At 47.3% G+C, this 18,478-nt stretch overlaps 1 protein-coding gene across 1 annotated transcript in view; it reads left to right on the top strand.

The window, feature by feature from the left end:
• The window catches only part of IGF1R (insulin like growth factor 1 receptor), a 299,971-nt gene that overhangs the window by 40,601 nt on the left and 240,892 nt on the right, over positions 1-18,478 (top strand). The window contains exon 2 of the mRNA XM_042988145.1: positions 12,616-13,161. Coding sequence (XP_042844079.1) covers positions 12,616-13,161 — 546 coding nt within the window. The remainder of the gene's footprint in view (positions 1-12,615; positions 13,162-18,478) is intronic.

Here is an 18,478-nt window from a genome sequence, read left to right as displayed (position 1 = left end):
TAACAAGGCACTGTAGATAAAGTCTAGTGTCCCCACAATCTACCAATTAAAAAAATCCTCATGCTAAGAAGAAGAAAAATCCCCAAATCCCAGTCATTGTGGCGTGTGATGGTTTAAGGCTTATGACCCATGGCTTCACTCTGCTGCAGTACGTTTCTTTCATTCTGCCTTTGGTTGATAATACTGCTGGAGTGGAGCGGGGAGTGTTACGACCGGGTCACCTGGGTTTCGGGCTGTTATCTGCAGCAGAGTGGGATTGAGTGAAAGATGTTCGACTGATCTTTTTGGGGAGCCAGGGTCTTGAAGGGCACTGGTTTAGGACACCCTCTCCTGCCAGGACACCGAGCGTGGCTTCCATGGGCCGCTGTCTAGGCTGGTGGGTGGACACCCCCATGGGGTGGATGAAGAAATCCCCGCTGCAGAGGGTACCTGGTCTTGGTAAAAAGTGCAGCATGCCTCAGTGAAGGAGTCAGGGATGTGTCGGCCTCCAGATGCTTGGCTAAGCACAGAGTGGAAAAAATACCTCTCTGGAGGTGTTAGAGCAGAATAATAAACACAGACGAGATAGAAGGTACAAAGGCCTTTGCAGGAGTGGGCGTGAAGGCCTAAGGGATGGCAGGAGATTGTGTATGGGGGTGGGGAGGACAGGACAGGCTGGAGTGTGATTCCCCTTCTCAGGCTTACTCCGCCACATTGTCCGAAGGCCAGAGCTGCGTGGAGCTACAGATGTACCCGGCTGTAAGACGTGAACTGCCACAGGCAAAGTTAGAAAACTGATGCAATGGAGTGAGCATTCTGCCGATGGGTCCTAGCAGATAGGGAGGGTCAGCCACGGGCTCCGTGGCAGAGGGCGGTGGCTTGTTTCTGCCCACTCCCTAGAGAGGTGCGTGCAGGCAGGCACCTGTCGATGGGACCACTTACACCTGCCTCGGATGCTCAGCGCCCATTTCCCCGGGGAGTCTGCACCTGACTCTTCCTGAGGCCCCGCTGTTTGTGCCCCAAGGTCTCTGGCTGTGCTGAGTTCAGCCCCACAGCCATGCCTGGCCTGGGCCATCATTCTCAGTGCCCAGCCCATCTCTGAGCCTGTTTTCCTGCCTGCTGGGCTCTTTGTGGTCCTTGCTGCTGGATGGGCTACATGGCCTGCCTTTAGCTGTCCTTTTTACACCTCTGTGACCCACATGAGGGGCAGAATAAAATGCAGTGAACGTTTATACTTAAAAAATTGTGGCAAAATACACTTAACATAAAATTTGGCATCTTAGCCATGCTTAAGTGTACCGTCACGTTGAGTACATTCACATCGTTGTACAGCTCACCTCCGGAACTCTCTTCATCTTGAAAGCATGAAACCCCGCACCCACTAAACTACCCCTCCCCATGCCCCTTCCCCCTGCCCTGCAAGCACCATTCTGCTCTCCGTCTCTGTGAATTTGACTACTGTGTGTAGTGGAATTGCACAGTATTTGTACCTTTGTGACTGGCTAATTTCACTCAGCCGAATGTCCTCAAGGTTCATCCCCATGCAGCCTGTGTCAGAATTACCTTCCTTTTTTTTTTTTTTTAATGCTTATTTATTTTTGAGAGAGAGAGAGAGAGGGAGGGAGGGAGGGAGAGGGAAAGACAGCAAGTGGGGGAGGGCCAGAGAGAGAGGGAGATGCAGAATCTGAAGCAGGCTCCAGGCTCGGAGCTGTCAGCACAGAGCCCGATGTAGGGCTCAAACCCACAGACTGTGAGATCATGACCTGAGCTGAAGTAGGACGCTTAACTGACTGAGCCACCCAGGCACCCCGTCCGTGGCCTTCCTGTTGCTTTGAGAGTTCTGAGGTGACACATCCGGCTGGGGTTTTCTTCTTGGCTTCTTTAGTGCCTTCTGTTCCAGGCCTTTCTTTGCCCTTCTCTGGCATGCCTTGCCTCTTCCTGCTTTCCTTCAGACCTCTCCCTCCCTTTCTTCTCACCTGCTTAAATCCCTGCCACCCCAGCTCCAGGAGGTCCGTGCTGCCATCAGCAGCCCCTGCTGTGTGTGGCCCTCAGTTAGGTTCGTTTGTCCCAGGATGACTGTCTGGGCATTGGAGACCCAGCATCCTCTCATGTTTTGTGTGATGGCTCTTTGTAGTAGGTGTGAGCTGACTCCGTGGGCGTCCAGTAGGGGCATCTGTCTGAGCGCATCAACCCCACAGTGCCCTTTGTTAGGGTGGCCGTGGGTGAGCCTGGGAGCCTGCCCTGGAGAACTTGGACTGGGACGGTTTTAGGGCTCAGTGGGACCGGCCGCTCCACGAAGGCAGGAATGTGTCGATTCTGTTCACCGCTGACTTCTGGGTACCTGGAACGTTACGTATTAGCACACGGTAGGCATCTTATTAGTATTTGTTGGAAGAAAAAATAAACTTAGTCCCAAACCTGATGAAGTGGCTGACCTCAGGCCAAGTGGCAGGTGGTCCCTTCCCCTCTGACAAAGCCCCCAAATCAGGTGAAAAGCCTCAACAGTTGAAGAGACTGACCTTCAGCACCATATCCATGAGGAAGTGCACCACGGCACAGAGGGAGCTGTTGAGGGGGGTTTGTACACCCATAATCAGCTTGCCGAGATAACTGCCTAATTGAAACAGTACAGGTCACTTGAGGTAACTGGAACATTGGAAAATATTTTTGAAATGAGGATGTGAACTGGAGTGATGTAACACGTTCTATAAAAGCCCGTGAGATAGGATGGGGGCCACAGGGCCGACTTTTATTTGGAAGGTTAGCCTGGTTCTGAGCAGAAAATCCAAAGTCAAGAGAGAAGGGAAAAGGAGGCAGAAGGAGCACATATTTTCCAGGTCAGGCTGCAGCTCCTGTGTTGAGGAGGCTGCCCCAGGGAGGTCGGGCAGTGAAGCCTGATGCGTATCCCCCAAGGTCCCGTGAGCGGCTGAGTGGGGGGTAGTGGGTGGGCATACCCAAGGGAGTCTCGTCCTTGGGTGCCGCTTCATCAAAAAGGCAACCAGCCATTGGGAATGGGAATAGTTACAGACGATTTGGGCTCTTACAAAGGTGCTTTTAAAATCTAGGGACTTGGAGTGCCTGGGTGGCTCAGTTGGTTAAGTGTTTGATTTCGGCTTGGGTCATGATCTCATGGTTCGTGGGTTTGAGCCCCGCATGGGGCTCTGTGCTGACAGCTCAGAGCCTGGAGCCTGCTTCAGATTCTCTGTCTCCCTCTCTCTCTGTCTCTCCCCCACCTTGTGCATACACACCATCTCTCTCTCTCTCTCTCTCTCTCTCTCTCTCTCTCTCTCTCTCAAAAACAAATAAACATTAAAATATCTCTATATCTATATATATCTATGTCTATAGAGATAGATATAGATAGACCTATCTATATCTATCTCTATATAGATATCTCTAGATCTATCTATAGAGATCTATCTCTATAGATAGATCTAGAGATCTCGAGATAGAGGTAGGTATAGATATCTATATCTAGATATAGAGGTAGATATCTAGATCTAGATCTAGATATTTATATCTACCTCTATATCTATAGATATCTATATAGATATAGATATCATGATATAGATATAGATAGATACCTATCTATAGAGATAGAGATAGATATTTTAATGTTTATTTATCTCTAGATATCTTTATATCTATATCTATAGAGATATCTATAAAATATCTATCTCTATCTCTATAGAGATAGATATAGATAGATCTAGAGATATCTATATAGAGATAGAGGTAGATACATATAGATATATCTATATAGAGATAGATATTTAGAGATAGAGATAGATATTTTAATGTTTATTTATCTCTATATAGATATCTCTATATCTATCTATAGAGATATCTATATATGAATATGTGAATATCTATAGAGATATGTGAATATCTATAGAGATAGATACAGAGATAGATAGATAGATAGATAGATAGATATAGGGGCACTGGGTGGTTCAGTCAGTTAAGTGTCCGACTTTGGCTCAGGTCATGATCTCACGGTCTGTGAGTTCGAGCCCCGTGTTGGCGCTCTTCTGACAGCTCAGAGCCTGGAGCCTGCTTCTGATTCTGTGTCTCCCTCTCTCTCTGCCCTCCCTTGCTCATGCTCTGTCTCTGTCTCTCTCAAAAATAAACATAAAATAATTGAAAAAAATATATATATATGGACTTGGGGGCACCAGGGTGGCTCAGTTGGTTAATTGTGACTTCAGCTCAGGTCATAATCTCATGGTTTATGAGTTTGAGCCCCATATTGGGTTCTGTGTTAACAGTGCAGAGCCTGCTTGGGATTCTCTCTTCCCTTCTCTCTCTGCCCCTCCCCCACTTGTCTTTTCTCTCTCACTCTCTCTCACTCAAATAAATAAACATTTTTTTTTTAAGTTTTAAAATATAAGGACTTGGAATATTGGACTTTTGATATTTTCAGATTAGAAAAGAGTTTGGAGTCACCATCAAGGCAGCAAAGTTGTTCTCATGAAGACCCAGGAAAATAGGTGTTGTTCCTCTGTTCGAGCAAATACAGCTTTCTGCACCAGCCTGTGTGGCTCCAGATGCTTTATGTGATGGGGACACTGGGGCTTATGTTCCCTCCAATCTTTGAAGTACTTCCCAGTGAAGTTTCCATTTCTTCATCAGAGAGGCAGGATGTAAACATCTCAGCCCGCTTTGTGAATTCTTTGCCCAGCGCACTCTGTTAATGTTCAGAGCCTTCAGGGCTATGTCTTATGTGTGAATGGGTTTTTAGATTATGTTTATATGTATGACAGAGATGGCTCTTCTGTGGGGCAGTGGAGGACAATTTGCATGTTGAAAATTACACTTAATTTTTAATTTCTGTTCCGAAAGCCACCTGCGCGATGCAATTCCTTACATTCTTGTGATTGTGGGTAGTTATTGAATGTGTCAGGTTGTGAGGACTGCTTGCCGTGTGTAAGATATCAATGTACATATACAGTGTAAACACATTCTCTTTGAGGCATGAAGATAAAAAGGCTTAACATGAATTGTGTCTGTTTACACTTACACAGAAAATTCTACTATAACAAACTTTGGAGTATCCACAGTGTTTATTATCACAACATTGTTTCTCCTCCCCCACCCCACCCCCCTTTCTGGTTTTTTGGTTCGTTGAAGTCTGGGAGGGAGTGGGTGGAAAGAGACCCATGCCACCCCTTTCCTGAGCACATGGAGGGTGTGCTGAGACAAGCCGGAGTAGGCGCTGCAGATTCAGCAGCCGCGGGTGGACCGTGAGGTGCTAAGGACACTCTGTCTCCACCTGATTTTCCTTCTGCTTTGCTGTGCTTCGTGCAGTTTCTATGGGTTGCTTGGGGATTTTCTGGTAGAGTGAGGATCAAATTAAGAAATGCAGGTGCACAAGTTTTACGTGTGCCACATTGCATGTGTGAGTGGGTGGGGAGGGTAGTGACGCACGAGGGGGGTTACAGGATTACTTTCTAGGGCAGTGGTTCTCGCAGGGTGGTGCCCAGGCCAGCAGGCTCAGCACCACTGGGCACTTATTAGACATGCAAATTCTTGGGTCCCTGCGTCTGTGTGTTAACAAGCCCACCAGGTGGTTGTGATAAACGCTCAGGGTTTTGAAGGCTGTTCTTACCTGCAAAACCAAGTTGACCTCGTAACGGCTCATCTCAGACTGCTTTCTAGCTTCTGCCCTGCAGTTGCTTTTGTTTCTCTGTCCACAGGCTCTACTCCTGGGGGTTCCCAGGCACCTCCATGTGTGTGCACCCCCCTCTGACTGGTGCCCTGGCCCCCTGCCTTTCCTGGCAAGACCCTGCTCATTCTTCAGACCATCTTCAGGGATCCCCTCCTCGGAGATGGCTTCCAGACCTCCCCAGAGGTGGGGAGTCATGGGTCCCCTTCTTTGTGGTCCTGCAGCCCTGTTCACTGACCTATTAAAAGTTTTAGTTCATTTAACTTGCCACTGGCTGGAGAGGTGGTTGTTCGGCCCCTTTGTACAAAATTCAGTTAGACATGAATGCCCTCCTAGCCTCTTAACATCAGTGTGACTTTCACAGAGTCTAGAGATTTTTTTTTAAGTTTATTTATTTATTTTGAGAGAGACAGAGAGCAAGGGAGGGGCAGAGAGAGGGGGTAAGAGAAAGAATCCCAAGCAGGCTCCGCACTGTCAGCACAGAACCTGATGTGGGGCTTGAACCCACAAACCCTGAGATCATGACCTGAGCTGAAATCAAGAGTCAGATACTTAACTGACTGAGCCACCCAGGTGCCTCTAGAGTTTTTATTGTACTAAGTTATTGATTCCAAAGAACCCATTTTAAGGGACATAAAGAACTTGTATAGAGGGCCACTGTCTGAAAAGAAAAAAAAAGGGGGGGGGTTGTTATGTTGGGCTTTTACCACCAGAACCAGACATGACAGCTGGTTGACGACCATTTTACTCATTATCTGCCTGTGGACCTGTAGTAAAATGAGGCTAATTATGCTTCCCAATGTCTTTTATTTCCAATCCTGCAAGCTAAGACTGCCCCATATTTTTAAAGAAGAGTTGATCAGAGTTGAAAACATTTTAATTAGGTAACTACCTCTGATCATCTTTAATGGAATTGGTGTCAGAAGGCTAATCAACAGATTTGTTCATTTTCCCCTTTGTTGTTCATATTTAGATTGGGGCAACAAAACGGGGGCGTGTGTATGTTTTTTTATTCATGTTTATTTGTGTAGTAACATGGCCTAAAGCCCCTTGCCAGCCACAGGAACATGAAAGCCCTATCTGATCTTTATGACCTCTTCCTTCGGGTAGGTATGAACAGCCCATTTTGCAGGTGAAGCAAATGAGGCTGAGGAAGGGTATGTGCCCCCTTGAGGGTAGGAGCCGGTAAATGGAACTTGGGACTCAGACCTAAGTCATCCCATTTTTCTTTTTCTAGGACACAAGATTGTGTTTCGCATAGAGCATGCCAAAGCGGTCATTGATTTCCTCCTCTCTTTCACATACTTAGATTCATAGCTTTTTTTGGGGGGGGGGGTTCTCAGGCAGATGCTTTTTATTAACCCTTCTTATATTAGCAGTTCTTAGGGATTTGTTTCCCGAATATGTATCGTTTGTTTATGTTGTTCCCTTAGGTCCCTAGAGCAGAAATTCTACCCTTTGATGTTTTAAAAATACATAGGAAATTTTGGGGGAGCAGTATTCTTTCAACTAAAAGACTTAATTTAAAATTTTAGTTTGGGGGAAGTGATTTCTACCCCCCCAGGTCCTCGCCTGCCTGTCTGCTTGCCTGCCTCCCTCCAAAGGGTCCTGGCCTGGGGTACCAGACCACCCCTGCCTCTCCCCTCCTCATCCCTCCTCGTGCCCTCTGCTCCTGCCTTGGCGGTCTGTTCATGCTGCCCCTACCTTCCACAGTGTTCTTTCCCTCTGCTTCCTGTTTGCTTTCACTTCCATAAGCTTTGATTATTCTTTATGGGGCCAGCCTGAGAGCTCACATTCCAATGCCTTTCGTAAAGTCGAGTTGTTTTTTTGTGTTTTTTTTTGTTTTTTTTTTGTGTGTGTTTTTTTGATATCTGCTGCTTTGAAAAGGGAGAAACGGTGTTTTGCAATTTCCTTTTAATCATCAGTGAGTAGTAGCAAGGGTGTGTCTGTCTCTCCTTAGTGTGCTGTGTGGAATATTGACTCCCTTAATGCTTGTATTATTTCACGGCCCCAATGAAGTATGCTGCATTCTCTTTTCCTGTTTGTGGCTTGTGCCTTCTGGACACTGTGTTATCATTCCTGGCCCAGCTGGGTTTTCCTTTTTCTGTTCCTATCACAAAATACCCCAAAGGCGAACAGTGTCGCTCCTGGAATCCAAAACACCCAGTAGCCGGGTCCTGCCTCGCACTTTGTGGCTTGGGCTTGTCTTCTCTTCAGGAATAAGTGGTTAGTTTCTTCCTTGTTTTTTTCCCCCTTTTCTTTTCTTCTATAAATGGGGGAAAAGTGTCCAGTGTGGAAACAGTTCTTTCATTTGAAGAATCTGTCCATATCAGCTCTGTATCATGGCTCATTAACTTAGTGGTCTACACGGCAAAGCCGATTCTTTCCTAGTGTCTTTGATCGCAGTATAAACTTTTGGCAGACTTTGGTTATGAGGCTTCATGCTCTTTCACTGGGTCCCGAGCTTTCTGGTCTGCAGGAAATGATAGCAAACTAATTGCTGCCTAACACCTTATAATAAGATCAAACACATGCTGAATGCAAAACCAGACCGCATCCAAGTACTCCTCTCTAAAAACTTCTGTTTATCATTTCAGAGTAAACTAATACGCTTAGTTTATAATGGCATAGAAGGAATGTAAAATTTTAGGCGGGCCTAGGAAAAAATGAATAGTTCAAAAGCAAAGAAGACTTGCGTATTGAGTCACTGACCTGAAACTATCATTGGGTGACATTTCTTGATTTTGAGAGAATTCTAGTGGCACCTATCTGATAGATGCTTTGTTCTCCCCATCCCACCTTAGGCTCACCTTGGCCCCCAGCCAGGCAGCACATCTTTACGAAGCTGCTGGATGTCAGACGTGTACGTTATGCTGGATGTTAGGCATGGGAGACAGGCAGAAAACTGTACAGAGCCTCTCATTTCCATGAGGGTAATAGACAGTGATCACTCAGCTAAATACATCCTTTCAGGGCCTGACACTTTTCAGACATGAAAAGTGCTGTAAAAATAGTGAAATAGGGAAATGAGGTGGGGGGAGAGAGTTGGGGGGGGATTCTCAAAGCTAGGGTGTTGGGGCAAAGCTCTGATGAGGTGACAGGACGAGAGTGGAGGGCTGTCCATGTGACAGGGGACACACTTCAGACAGGGGATAAGGAAGGAAGGCGCTTGGCAGCTATAGTGTGCTAAGCAAGAACATACTGGCAGCTGAGATAGAAGTAGACAGGGACAGAGACGGGATGGTGGGGAAGGTGTAGATGAGGCTGGAGATGACAGTGGCTCAGACCAGGGCTAGAGCAGTGGAGACGGACAGATGTAGTGAAATCCATTCATTCTACATGTGAATTAATGGTGTGCCCACCATACATCAAGGACTGCTTCAGGCACTGGGGGTGTCGTGGTGGGTGAAATAGAAAATAATCTTCTGTCCTCCTGGAGCTGACACTAGTGGGACAGATCAGTGGGGGAGACCCTGGGATGAGAAGAAGGCCAGAGGAGGGCAGACATGCCCTGGGTGGGGCGGGGGTGGGGGGAGGGGAGTGAATGGGGCCATTGAGAAACAGTGTACAGAAGAGGTGGGGTGTAATGGTGGGAAGAACATCCCAGCTTCCCACAGGCTTGGAAGCTGGAGCCAAGAGGACTGTTGTTTTTTGTTTGTTTGTTTTGTTTTTTCAGCTTTTTTTTTGAGATATTATTGACATTAATACACATCAGTTTAAGGGCACAGTGTACTGATTGGATACGTGTATGTATTACAGAATGATTACCATGATAAAGTTAACACCTCCACATCCTCTTACATAAGTATAATTTGTGTGTACAGTGTGTGTGTGTGTCTAGATAACATTTACGATCTACTCCCCTAACAACTTCCAGGAATACAGTGTTGTCAGTTCCAGTCACCGAGCTGTGCCTTAGCTCCCCAGGTCTTCTTTATCTTAGAGCGAGGACTTTGTACCGTTTGACCAACACCTCCCCACTTCCCCCAACTCCCAGCCCCTGACACCGACCATTCTAACTCCGTTTCTGTGAATTTGACTTTTTTTAAGATTCTGTGTATATGTGAGAACACAAAACGTTTGTCTCTCCGTCTGACATGGCAGTTAGCATAATGCCCAAGAGGATGGGATCTGTACAGTGTAAAGGGAGAGAGAGGAATCAGGAATGAGCCCTTGATTTTGGACACGAGCAATTCAGAAAACGGGGTGTCACTGACCCAGATAGGAGAGTGCAGGAGGCAGATTTTGTCGGAGGAAGGGAATGTGTTATCGGACACCTAAATGGAGATGTTGAGTAGGCAGATGGACATGCGACTCTGGAGCTGCCACTGGCATGCATTTGACAATCATCTAGTGTATGGGTGGCACAGGAAGCCAGCTGTCCATGTGAGAGGACAGAGAGGGGGGAGGCTGAGGCCAGAGGCCAGCATTTAGAGGTGAGGTAGGACCTGAGGGTGGTGAGCGGGTGTGTGGAGTCAGGCCTCAAGAAGGAGGCAATGTCAGATAACTGGAAGGATCAAGTAAGAATAGGACAGGGAATTGTTATTGGCTTTGATAATGTCATCAGGGGCTTTGCAAAGAGTTGTTTGGTACCATGACTGGGACAGAAGTTTAGCTGGAGGAGTTTGGGGGTAACCAGTTGGTGAGAATACTAGGAGCTGGGACTATCCAGAAACCACGCGTCAAGCTTTGCTGTGAAGGGGCCAGCATCTTACATACGTCACCTGTGCAAAGGGGTGATGATATTACGGAGTGTGAAGTACTATTGAGCGCATCACGTGAGATGAGACAGAATGAAACAAAGCTTCCCTCACAGCCTTTTTCCAGCATGGGATGTTCTCAGGGCCCTGGTTTCTCCCATTTTCTTCTTTGTTGTAGAGGCTTCCTTTGCTCATCAGCAAAAGAGGGGAAGTGGACCAAATGAGGTTTCAGGTTGTAGGTTCTCAAGCTTTGACTGCTTCTCTGCTCTTGGGTCCCCTGGACCCCACCCCCTGACTGCCATTCTCTGTCCAGTTCCTGTCTATGGTTCTGTCCCCCGCTGGACTGGTCTTCCCTTTTCCCTCAGCTGCTCCACTTTGATTCTGTCTTGCACTTGACCACAGATTAATCCTCCAAAAAAAGGTCTCCTTTGGGCTTCTCTCCCACTCGAGAGTCTTGAGAGGGGCCTCATTCCTGAGACGAAAGTTTCCATCCCCATGTGTGACCTTTTGTGGCTTGGACTCTACCAGACTCGTTTATTCTCTACATCCCTGGCCATCAGTGTTGCTGTCCCTTGAGTGTATATGCTTTCCCTTTTCTCTGGCCTCTGGAATGTTAATACCCAGTTTTAAGTCCTACCCATCCTCTAGGAGTCAGGGCATGCAAGGGCTTTCCTCAGCCCTGCCACAGAAAGGGCCTCCTCTCTGTGGGTAGCTCCAAGGCTGTCTGTCCTGCCCAGTTCGGTTCACATCTAGAGTGGACTTGTACTCTACACACCACTGACCAGCTTCTGCCACATACGACAGTTGTTTGTCGTGGGTCTTAGCTCTTGGCATTCGCTGTGAGCCTCTTCAGAGGGCAGGTACCACGTCTTTGCACTTCCTACAGCATCATATGTGTTGAGTGCTCCAAAAACTAATGAATTACACCAGTCAGAAAACTTGACTCTATCTGAGAAGCTTTAATGGAAGGTTTGTGATTATTAAAGCCTAAGAAAGGGTACTAACCAAGGTGTGTGTGTGTGTGTGTGTGTGTGTGTATGTGTTTAGAATTTTAAAAATAAAAGTTTCCAATATCAAGGCTGTTCTATCAAAAGCATTTCAAATCTGCAGATGCCTTGGTCCAGCAATTCTACTTCTAGGGACTTATCTCAAGAAAAGAGTCTTGGATCTCTGCCGAGAATGTTCCCTGGAATGTTCCTTATGATGAGAAAAATTGGAGATAACCTAAATATCCAACAATACGGGATTGGTTTTTTAAAAAATAAAAGAACTCATGGTGCATATTCACAGCCTAGAATCAGTATCTCCTTAAAGTGATAACGTGGAAGGACATTTATTGATTTGGTGAAATGTTCATATTAAGTGAATGAAGTGTATTTGAAAACGTGATATTATTGCCTGATTTCCTTTACCTTAATCAAATTCCTTACAGAGAGAGGATCACTGGCATAGGAACTGTTAACAGTGATTATCTTTGGACGTTGAGACATGGATGAGTTTTACTGTCTTTTGGCTATTCTGTTGCCTAACCTTCCTATGGGAAGCCTGCTTTCTTGATTCTTGATTCATAAAATATTAGAGTTGGGATTGCATATCCCTTTTATTCATAGAAACCGTGCATTCTTACCTTTCTGTTAAATTAGCCTTTGTATCTACATTCACGCAGTATTAGGGAAGAACACAAGGCCACCTGGCCCGCATCAGATGGTAGCAAGAAATGTGGGAATGTGCTTCTTTGTGTCCCTACTTTCTAGGTCAGGGTGACTGTTCTCCAATATCAACTGCTGCTTGGTGTCCTTGAGGCTCGATGCGGTAGGAAGTTGTTATGTGGCTGCTGAGCTGTTTGTTCAGACTTTGGGCACTGGTGCTCTGTGGAAGGGGTGGGGGGTGAGCGGCTGGCAGCTCTGGAGCCTGCAGCCTTGATTCCCGCATGTGCTTCTCGTGTACGACCCCGGGCTCAGAGCTGTGGTTTACACATAAATGGGACGGGGACGGCATCCCCCATGGTCGCCGTGTGTGTTACACAACGTCCGGCCCAGAGTAGACGGTTCATGAATGACAGCTGACCAACTAGAGACTCAGATAGTCTGCCTGCGGCCCTATACCTAAAGCTGGTCTGCTGCGAAGAACTGAGTCTTATTTCTTTAATAATAACAATAATAAGATAGGTTTCCTGAAAACTGACCATATTGTGGGTTGGGAAGTAGTTCTGAAAATGATTTCCTTTTGACTCAGACGTGTCCCGCCCTTGCCCTCTTGTCTCCCTTCCAGTCTGCGGGCCGGGCATCGATATCCGTAACGACTATCAGCAGCTGAAGCGCCTGGAGAACTGCACGGTGATCGAGGGCTACCTCCACATCCTGCTCATCTCCAAGGCAGAGGACTACCGCAGCTACCGTTTCCCCAAGCTCACGGTCATCACCGAGTACTTGCTGCTGTTCCGCGTGGCCGGCCTCGAGAGCCTCGGGGACCTCTTCCCGAACCTCACGGTCATCCGCGGCTGGAAACTCTTCTACAACTACGCCCTGGTCATCTTTGAGATGACCAATCTCAAGGATATTGGGCTTTACAATCTGAGGAACATTACCCGGGGGGCCATCAGGATTGAGAAAAACGCTGACCTCTGTTACCTCTCCACGGTGGACTGGTCCCTAATCCTGGATGCGGTGTCTAATAACTACATCGTGGGAAACAAGCCCCCAAAGGAATGCGGGGACCTGTGTCCGGGGACGATGGAGGAGAAGCCCTTGTGCGAGAAGACGACCATCAACAATGAATACAACTACCGCTGCTGGACGACCAACCGCTGCCAGAAAAGTAAGAATGGCGCTGATGTGGCTTTCCCTGTGCCACTTCTCTTTCCCCTCCTTCTCTCCCTTGCCCTCCTCCTCTTGGAACGCACGGGTTCTGCCGGGGGTTCTGCTGGGAGGGTGCGGTGACGTGGCACTGAGGACACGTCTGCCTGCCGTGTGCCGGTGGGGGTCTTGGTTGGCTTCCTTTTGCATCTGGGAACTCATGGGATGCGGGACTGTGGCATGGCTGCCATCAAGACCTTTCAAATCATGTACTAGAAATAATCCACCACCCTTCTGGGCTAGAAGCTTGCTCACCGACCTTCAGCTTTGGATTTCTGATGAGAAAGGTGATCCGCTGTGTTTGGAAGGGCCTATGCCCCGGCAGTCAGGGACTGCTTAGGGATCAACTCGTTCATCCTTTGCACGAAAAGAGATCTTTTGGCATGGCGGGACTTCCTTAGCATGAATATACTTGGAATATGGTTGAATAAAGGAAAAGTAAAGAGCTAATGCAATTCACATCCTGTGAAAATGGTGACTTCCACTCCCTCCTTGGTCCCCAGTGATGTTATGATGCTTATGTGTTGCTGGTTTGTGATGGAGCACCTGGCCATGGTGCGAGAGCCCTGGACCAGGTTTCAGGAATCCCGCATTCAGGCTGTACTTGAAGGTGGCTGTGTAGTGAGTACAGTTGTACACCCCAGTGCGTCCATTTCCTTTTTTCTATCTTTTTTTTTTTTTTTTTGTCCCCTGAAGAGTTACAGGTCTTATGAAATCACTCAGTGGAAGAATTTTGAAATATGCCCACTGCTCTTCTGGTCCAGGTGGTGGTATTCTGAACCTTCTTGTTCATCAGCAGTCTGCCCGTTTTACGCCTGAGTATAACCAGACTCTTGAATTATTGTGATCAATACCTTGAGACCCAAGTTGTTTGGTATTAGAAGGTGACTCTGGGCCTTTGCTGTGTTGCTTTTCACAATGTTTAGGTATATTGGCCAGGAAGATTCCTCTCACTGGTTGGAAGTCAGCGTGGTAGCTATAAATAGCTATTATTTAATGGTTGGCCCAGTTAAAGACCCAAAGAGCTCATGTATTCTAGCTAGTCATGAAAAGCCAAGAAATCCCAAATTGGTAGGCTCGCCTAAACCATGAAGTGTATAAAATAAACAAAATAAAGGCCAGACCCCACAGGTAGCTGTTGTTTCTGTTTCCCTTCCAGGGTTGAAGCAGGAAAAGGATGGTTTCTTTGACCCAGCTCACACTTTTTTGCTATCATTCCATCAGTGTGTACATGAACATTTGAATAATGAGGGAAGGGGTCCCACTGGCTTCAGCTAGGACCTTGGATGGCCAAGAACGCCATCAGGCCGCTGAAGAGTCCCTGTTGGCTAGGGTTGGAAGAAGGTCCTGTGCTAAAGTCACATTTGTGATTGATTAAAATGGTACCCTATCATTAGGTTACCCACTGGTTTTGGGAAAACAACAAAAATACCTTTTTAAGTAGTCTTGACATTTTAAAATTTTATTTTAAAAGAAAAAGGCGTCAGCAAGGGAGGCATCGTGTGTAGTGGGAAGATGTTGGATGCGGTGTAAATGGCCTGGGTGACCTTGGACGAGCCTTCTGGGCCATGGTTGGGCACCTTTAGAATGTTCCTTAGGGCAGTCCCATATTATTCCTCAGTGGTGACCAAATGTGTGCGAAACTGCTTTGAAAACTCATAAGCTCTGCACAAAAGGGAGGTGTTATTTAAAAAGTCATTAGGTGGGCACTTGTTCAGTGATTCAGTCGATATTTACTTTGGCCTCACTGTGGATTTTTGGCTGTTTCTGACCAGCTGGTTGTTGAAGAAGCCTGGAGCAGAGGCGAGGCTTGGTTTCTGGGTCCAGGTCTGGTAGCTGGGACCGGGAATGAGCAAGTAATTTAAATTGCCTGGCCCTCAGTTTCTTCATCTGGGATAGATCCTGTCTTTCTCATAGGGCACTTGGACTATTTAAAAAAAAAAAAAAAAAAAAAAGGAAAAGCACCAGAAAAAAGAATGGGGGTTAGAAATTGGGCCTTGGTGCTGGTATGGCTGATGTTGACAGGCCTGTTGGCTGGACACCTGCTTCCCCAAGGCCGCACCCTGCAGGCTTCTCCCCCGCCAGTTCTCAGTCCTGCTGACGTTTTTCTGAGATTTTACAAGGGAGTATTTATTGAAAAATTACTACCAGCATTCAAGGAAATTGTCTTCTCTTCATCTGGGAGTTTCAGGAAAACTCCAGCATGCATGGGCAGGCTTCTTAAGAGGTTTTTCTAATTGAATCAGAGCTCTCTCTTTACATAGATTCCCTTCAGACCTGTGCTGTCTGATGTGGTAGCCACTAGCCACATGTGGCTTCATTCAGGCTTGAACTGTGGCCTGGTCCGAACTGAGACTCACTCAAAGCGTAAAATACATTGGATTTCAAAGATGTAGCAGGGTCAGGAGAAAAAGTAAGGTATCTCCTTATTAATATTTTGTTGTTGAAATGATAATATTTTGGACAGACTGGAGTCCATAAAATATGTTATTAACTTAATTACACCTGTTTCTTTTTACTTTGTCATGTGGCTACTATAGCATTTGAAGTGACAGGTGTGGTTCTCATTCTGTTTCTGTTGGAGAGTGCTGTTTTAGAGCACTCCTTCTAAGGCCATACGTTCTCTGTCCCCCATCGTCTCTCTGGCTGAGCACTGCAGTGCTGTGATATCCCTCTCCAGGAGGATGCTTATGAGTCATTCAAGGAGCCTGGTGAAGGGTGTTGAGCCTGGACACAATGTCTACCTTGAAGTCAACGTAAGCATTAAGATGCCCATTTAAAACAGTGAAGTGTGGAAGAACCCCATTCAGTTATTCTCCACAGGGCTGCCCACAGAAGCAGGGAGAGCGTCTGGAGAGCTACGTCAAATCAGGGATGCGTGTGAAATTTGTGACACCGCGGAGAAGGCCTCAATCCTGGAGTGCTCATACGCACTTTTTACTTGGTGCTCTTCCTTCGGCTCCTTCTTAGGTATCCTAACTGGGCGGTGGGTGGCAGGCAGCTTCGTAGACAGCCCCATCAAGGAAATGACTACTTCGTGGGTTCTCCACCCACTTTAGGATTTCTCTGTTGTCCTGTGATTTGGAGAAGTGGTTTTATGCAGGCTTGAGTTACGGCTAAAGAGTGACTGACCCTTAAAAAGTCATGTACGGTGTTCTCCCTTCTGTAAAAATGTAACTTGTGGCCCTGACCTTCAGCCCTGGTGACCACCCCTCCCCCCCAACCACCCCCCACCCCCCCAACCCCCGGCCTCCTAGGAAGATACTGCTTCTCTTCCTATGTCTACAACCATTCCTTTTCCGGCTCCTTTTCCTTGGTTTAGTCTTTAGTACCTGGCGGTCTCCAGACTTCCATCCTAGGCCTCTTTTCACTGCCCTTGTTCCCCAGAATGCTCCACCTGCTGCTTCACCATCCTTTTGTCTACAGCTGGTCCGTAAATATCATCTTCAGCTTAGACCTCTTTATAAGCTCTTAGACCCACATATCCATTCCTGTCTAGACAACCACAGGCATTTCAGTGTCTTCTAGTCTTCTCTGTCTCCTCCCTTCTACTGAGTCTTTTTCTTCTATTCTGTCTCTTCGTGGACAGCGTTCTGGTGCTCCACGCTCCCATGTCGGGAACTTGGGTGTTTGGATGCTTCCTCCTCCAATTGCAAGACAAGCCCTTTCCATCCCAGGGTTTCTCAGATCTACCACCCTCCGCTGTCCCCTCTGCCCTTTTCAGCGACCTGGCCTCTCTCCAGCCTTCCTGCACCCCTGCCTCGGCCCAGTGAACTCCCTAACACATGCTCTGACCGACAGGCTCCTCTACCTGAAATCCTGTAGTGGGAGCTTGTGGAATCTCATGAAATTGGGCTATGCATGCCCCCGACAAGCTGCCTGCCTGCCTTCTGCCTGCCATGTCCCTGGCCCGTGATGGTGCTTGCATGTGCTGGCCAGGTGGCCGCCCTCACTGGCAGACTTCTTGCCCCTTGGCATAGGACTCTGGGACTTTGCAGACTCTGGTGGGCCTTTCCCGTAGCAGAGAAACCTGGCAGTGGCACTTTCTGCACTGCTGAGTCAATTCTGGGCGCGTCCTCCACATCTCGGAGAGCACGGGTGTCACCCCAGGGGTGAGCACACACCTGCTTTGTGAAAGATTTATTGTCAGGAAGATCTGTTTCCCCCACCCCCCGCCCCTCTGCAGAGAGCAGTGTGTAATAACAGTCCTCAGCAAGCCAAAAGACTCGAGGATTATGAAATGTGGATGTCTCCTGTGTCGCTTTCACGGTCCTTGCTACCCAGGAGCTCCATCACCAACCCTGTGTCCGGCTCGTCACTGGCAGGGAGGATCAGCCGTGGATGGTAGGAGCTCTTCTCTGTCTTGCCCTTGTCAGAAGGATTCAAGGCCCAAGGTGATGGAGAAGTGCAGAAACCATCTTAAAAGTTGAACTTGGCCTGTGGCACTTGGCACCATCCCTTACTTTGTACAGTTATTTGCTGAAAGCCAACCGTGTCTAGGGATGGGGGCGGGTGAGGGTGGATACTCTGGAAGCACCTGTGGTTCTTTTCATGCCCGATTGAATTGCCTCAGTGGCATCTGGCATTTGCTTGCCACTGGGGCTTTCTGGTACTTGATTTCAGTTTTTTTAAATGTTTATTTATTTATTTTGAGAGAGAGAGAGAGAGGTAGAGAGTGAGCAGGGAAAGGGCAGAGAGAGAGAGAATCCCAAGCAGGCTCCGCACCAGCACATGGTGCCCGATGCAGGGCTTGAACTCATGAACTGTGAGATCACGACCTGAGCCAATATCAAGAGTCTGGCACTTAACCAACCGAGCCACCCAAGCACCCCTCTGGTACTTGTTTTCAGATATGGATGGTCCTCCAACCAAAAAAAAAACAACAACAACAAAAAAAAAACCAAACCCAAAAAACAAAACAAAAATCTAAAACTTACTACTAAACTCAGTGTCTCCAAGTCCTCTTTAACCCATCAGGATGAACAGCTTGTGGTCTACTCACATCCCTGTATTGCCTGCAAGAAGGCCTGGTCTTTGCCAGGAAATTCATGAAGGTGGCGAGCCTGGCCAGCTTTGCTGGTGGCACAGCCTTCTTTCAATTAGAAGGGTGCTGACTGGAAACAGTGGTCCCGGGGTCTGTTGCGTTTCCCCACTGCCTTCCAAATGAGAAAGCAGGAAAATAGCAGATTGGAGCCTTTGTGCGAGAAGGCAGTAAACGGCTCCCTTTATTGACAAAAGGAAAACATTTTACAGCCATCTTGCTGATGAGATCAGGGACT

The sequence above is a fragment of the Panthera tigris genome, chromosome B3 (assembly GCF_018350195.1).
Source record: "Panthera tigris isolate Pti1 chromosome B3, P.tigris_Pti1_mat1.1, whole genome shotgun sequence".
In the NCBI taxonomy this organism is placed as follows: domain Eukaryota; kingdom Metazoa; phylum Chordata; class Mammalia; order Carnivora; family Felidae; genus Panthera; species Panthera tigris.
The sequence above is the reverse complement of the archived record's forward strand: the minus strand, read 5'-3'. Positions and strand labels throughout refer to the sequence as shown.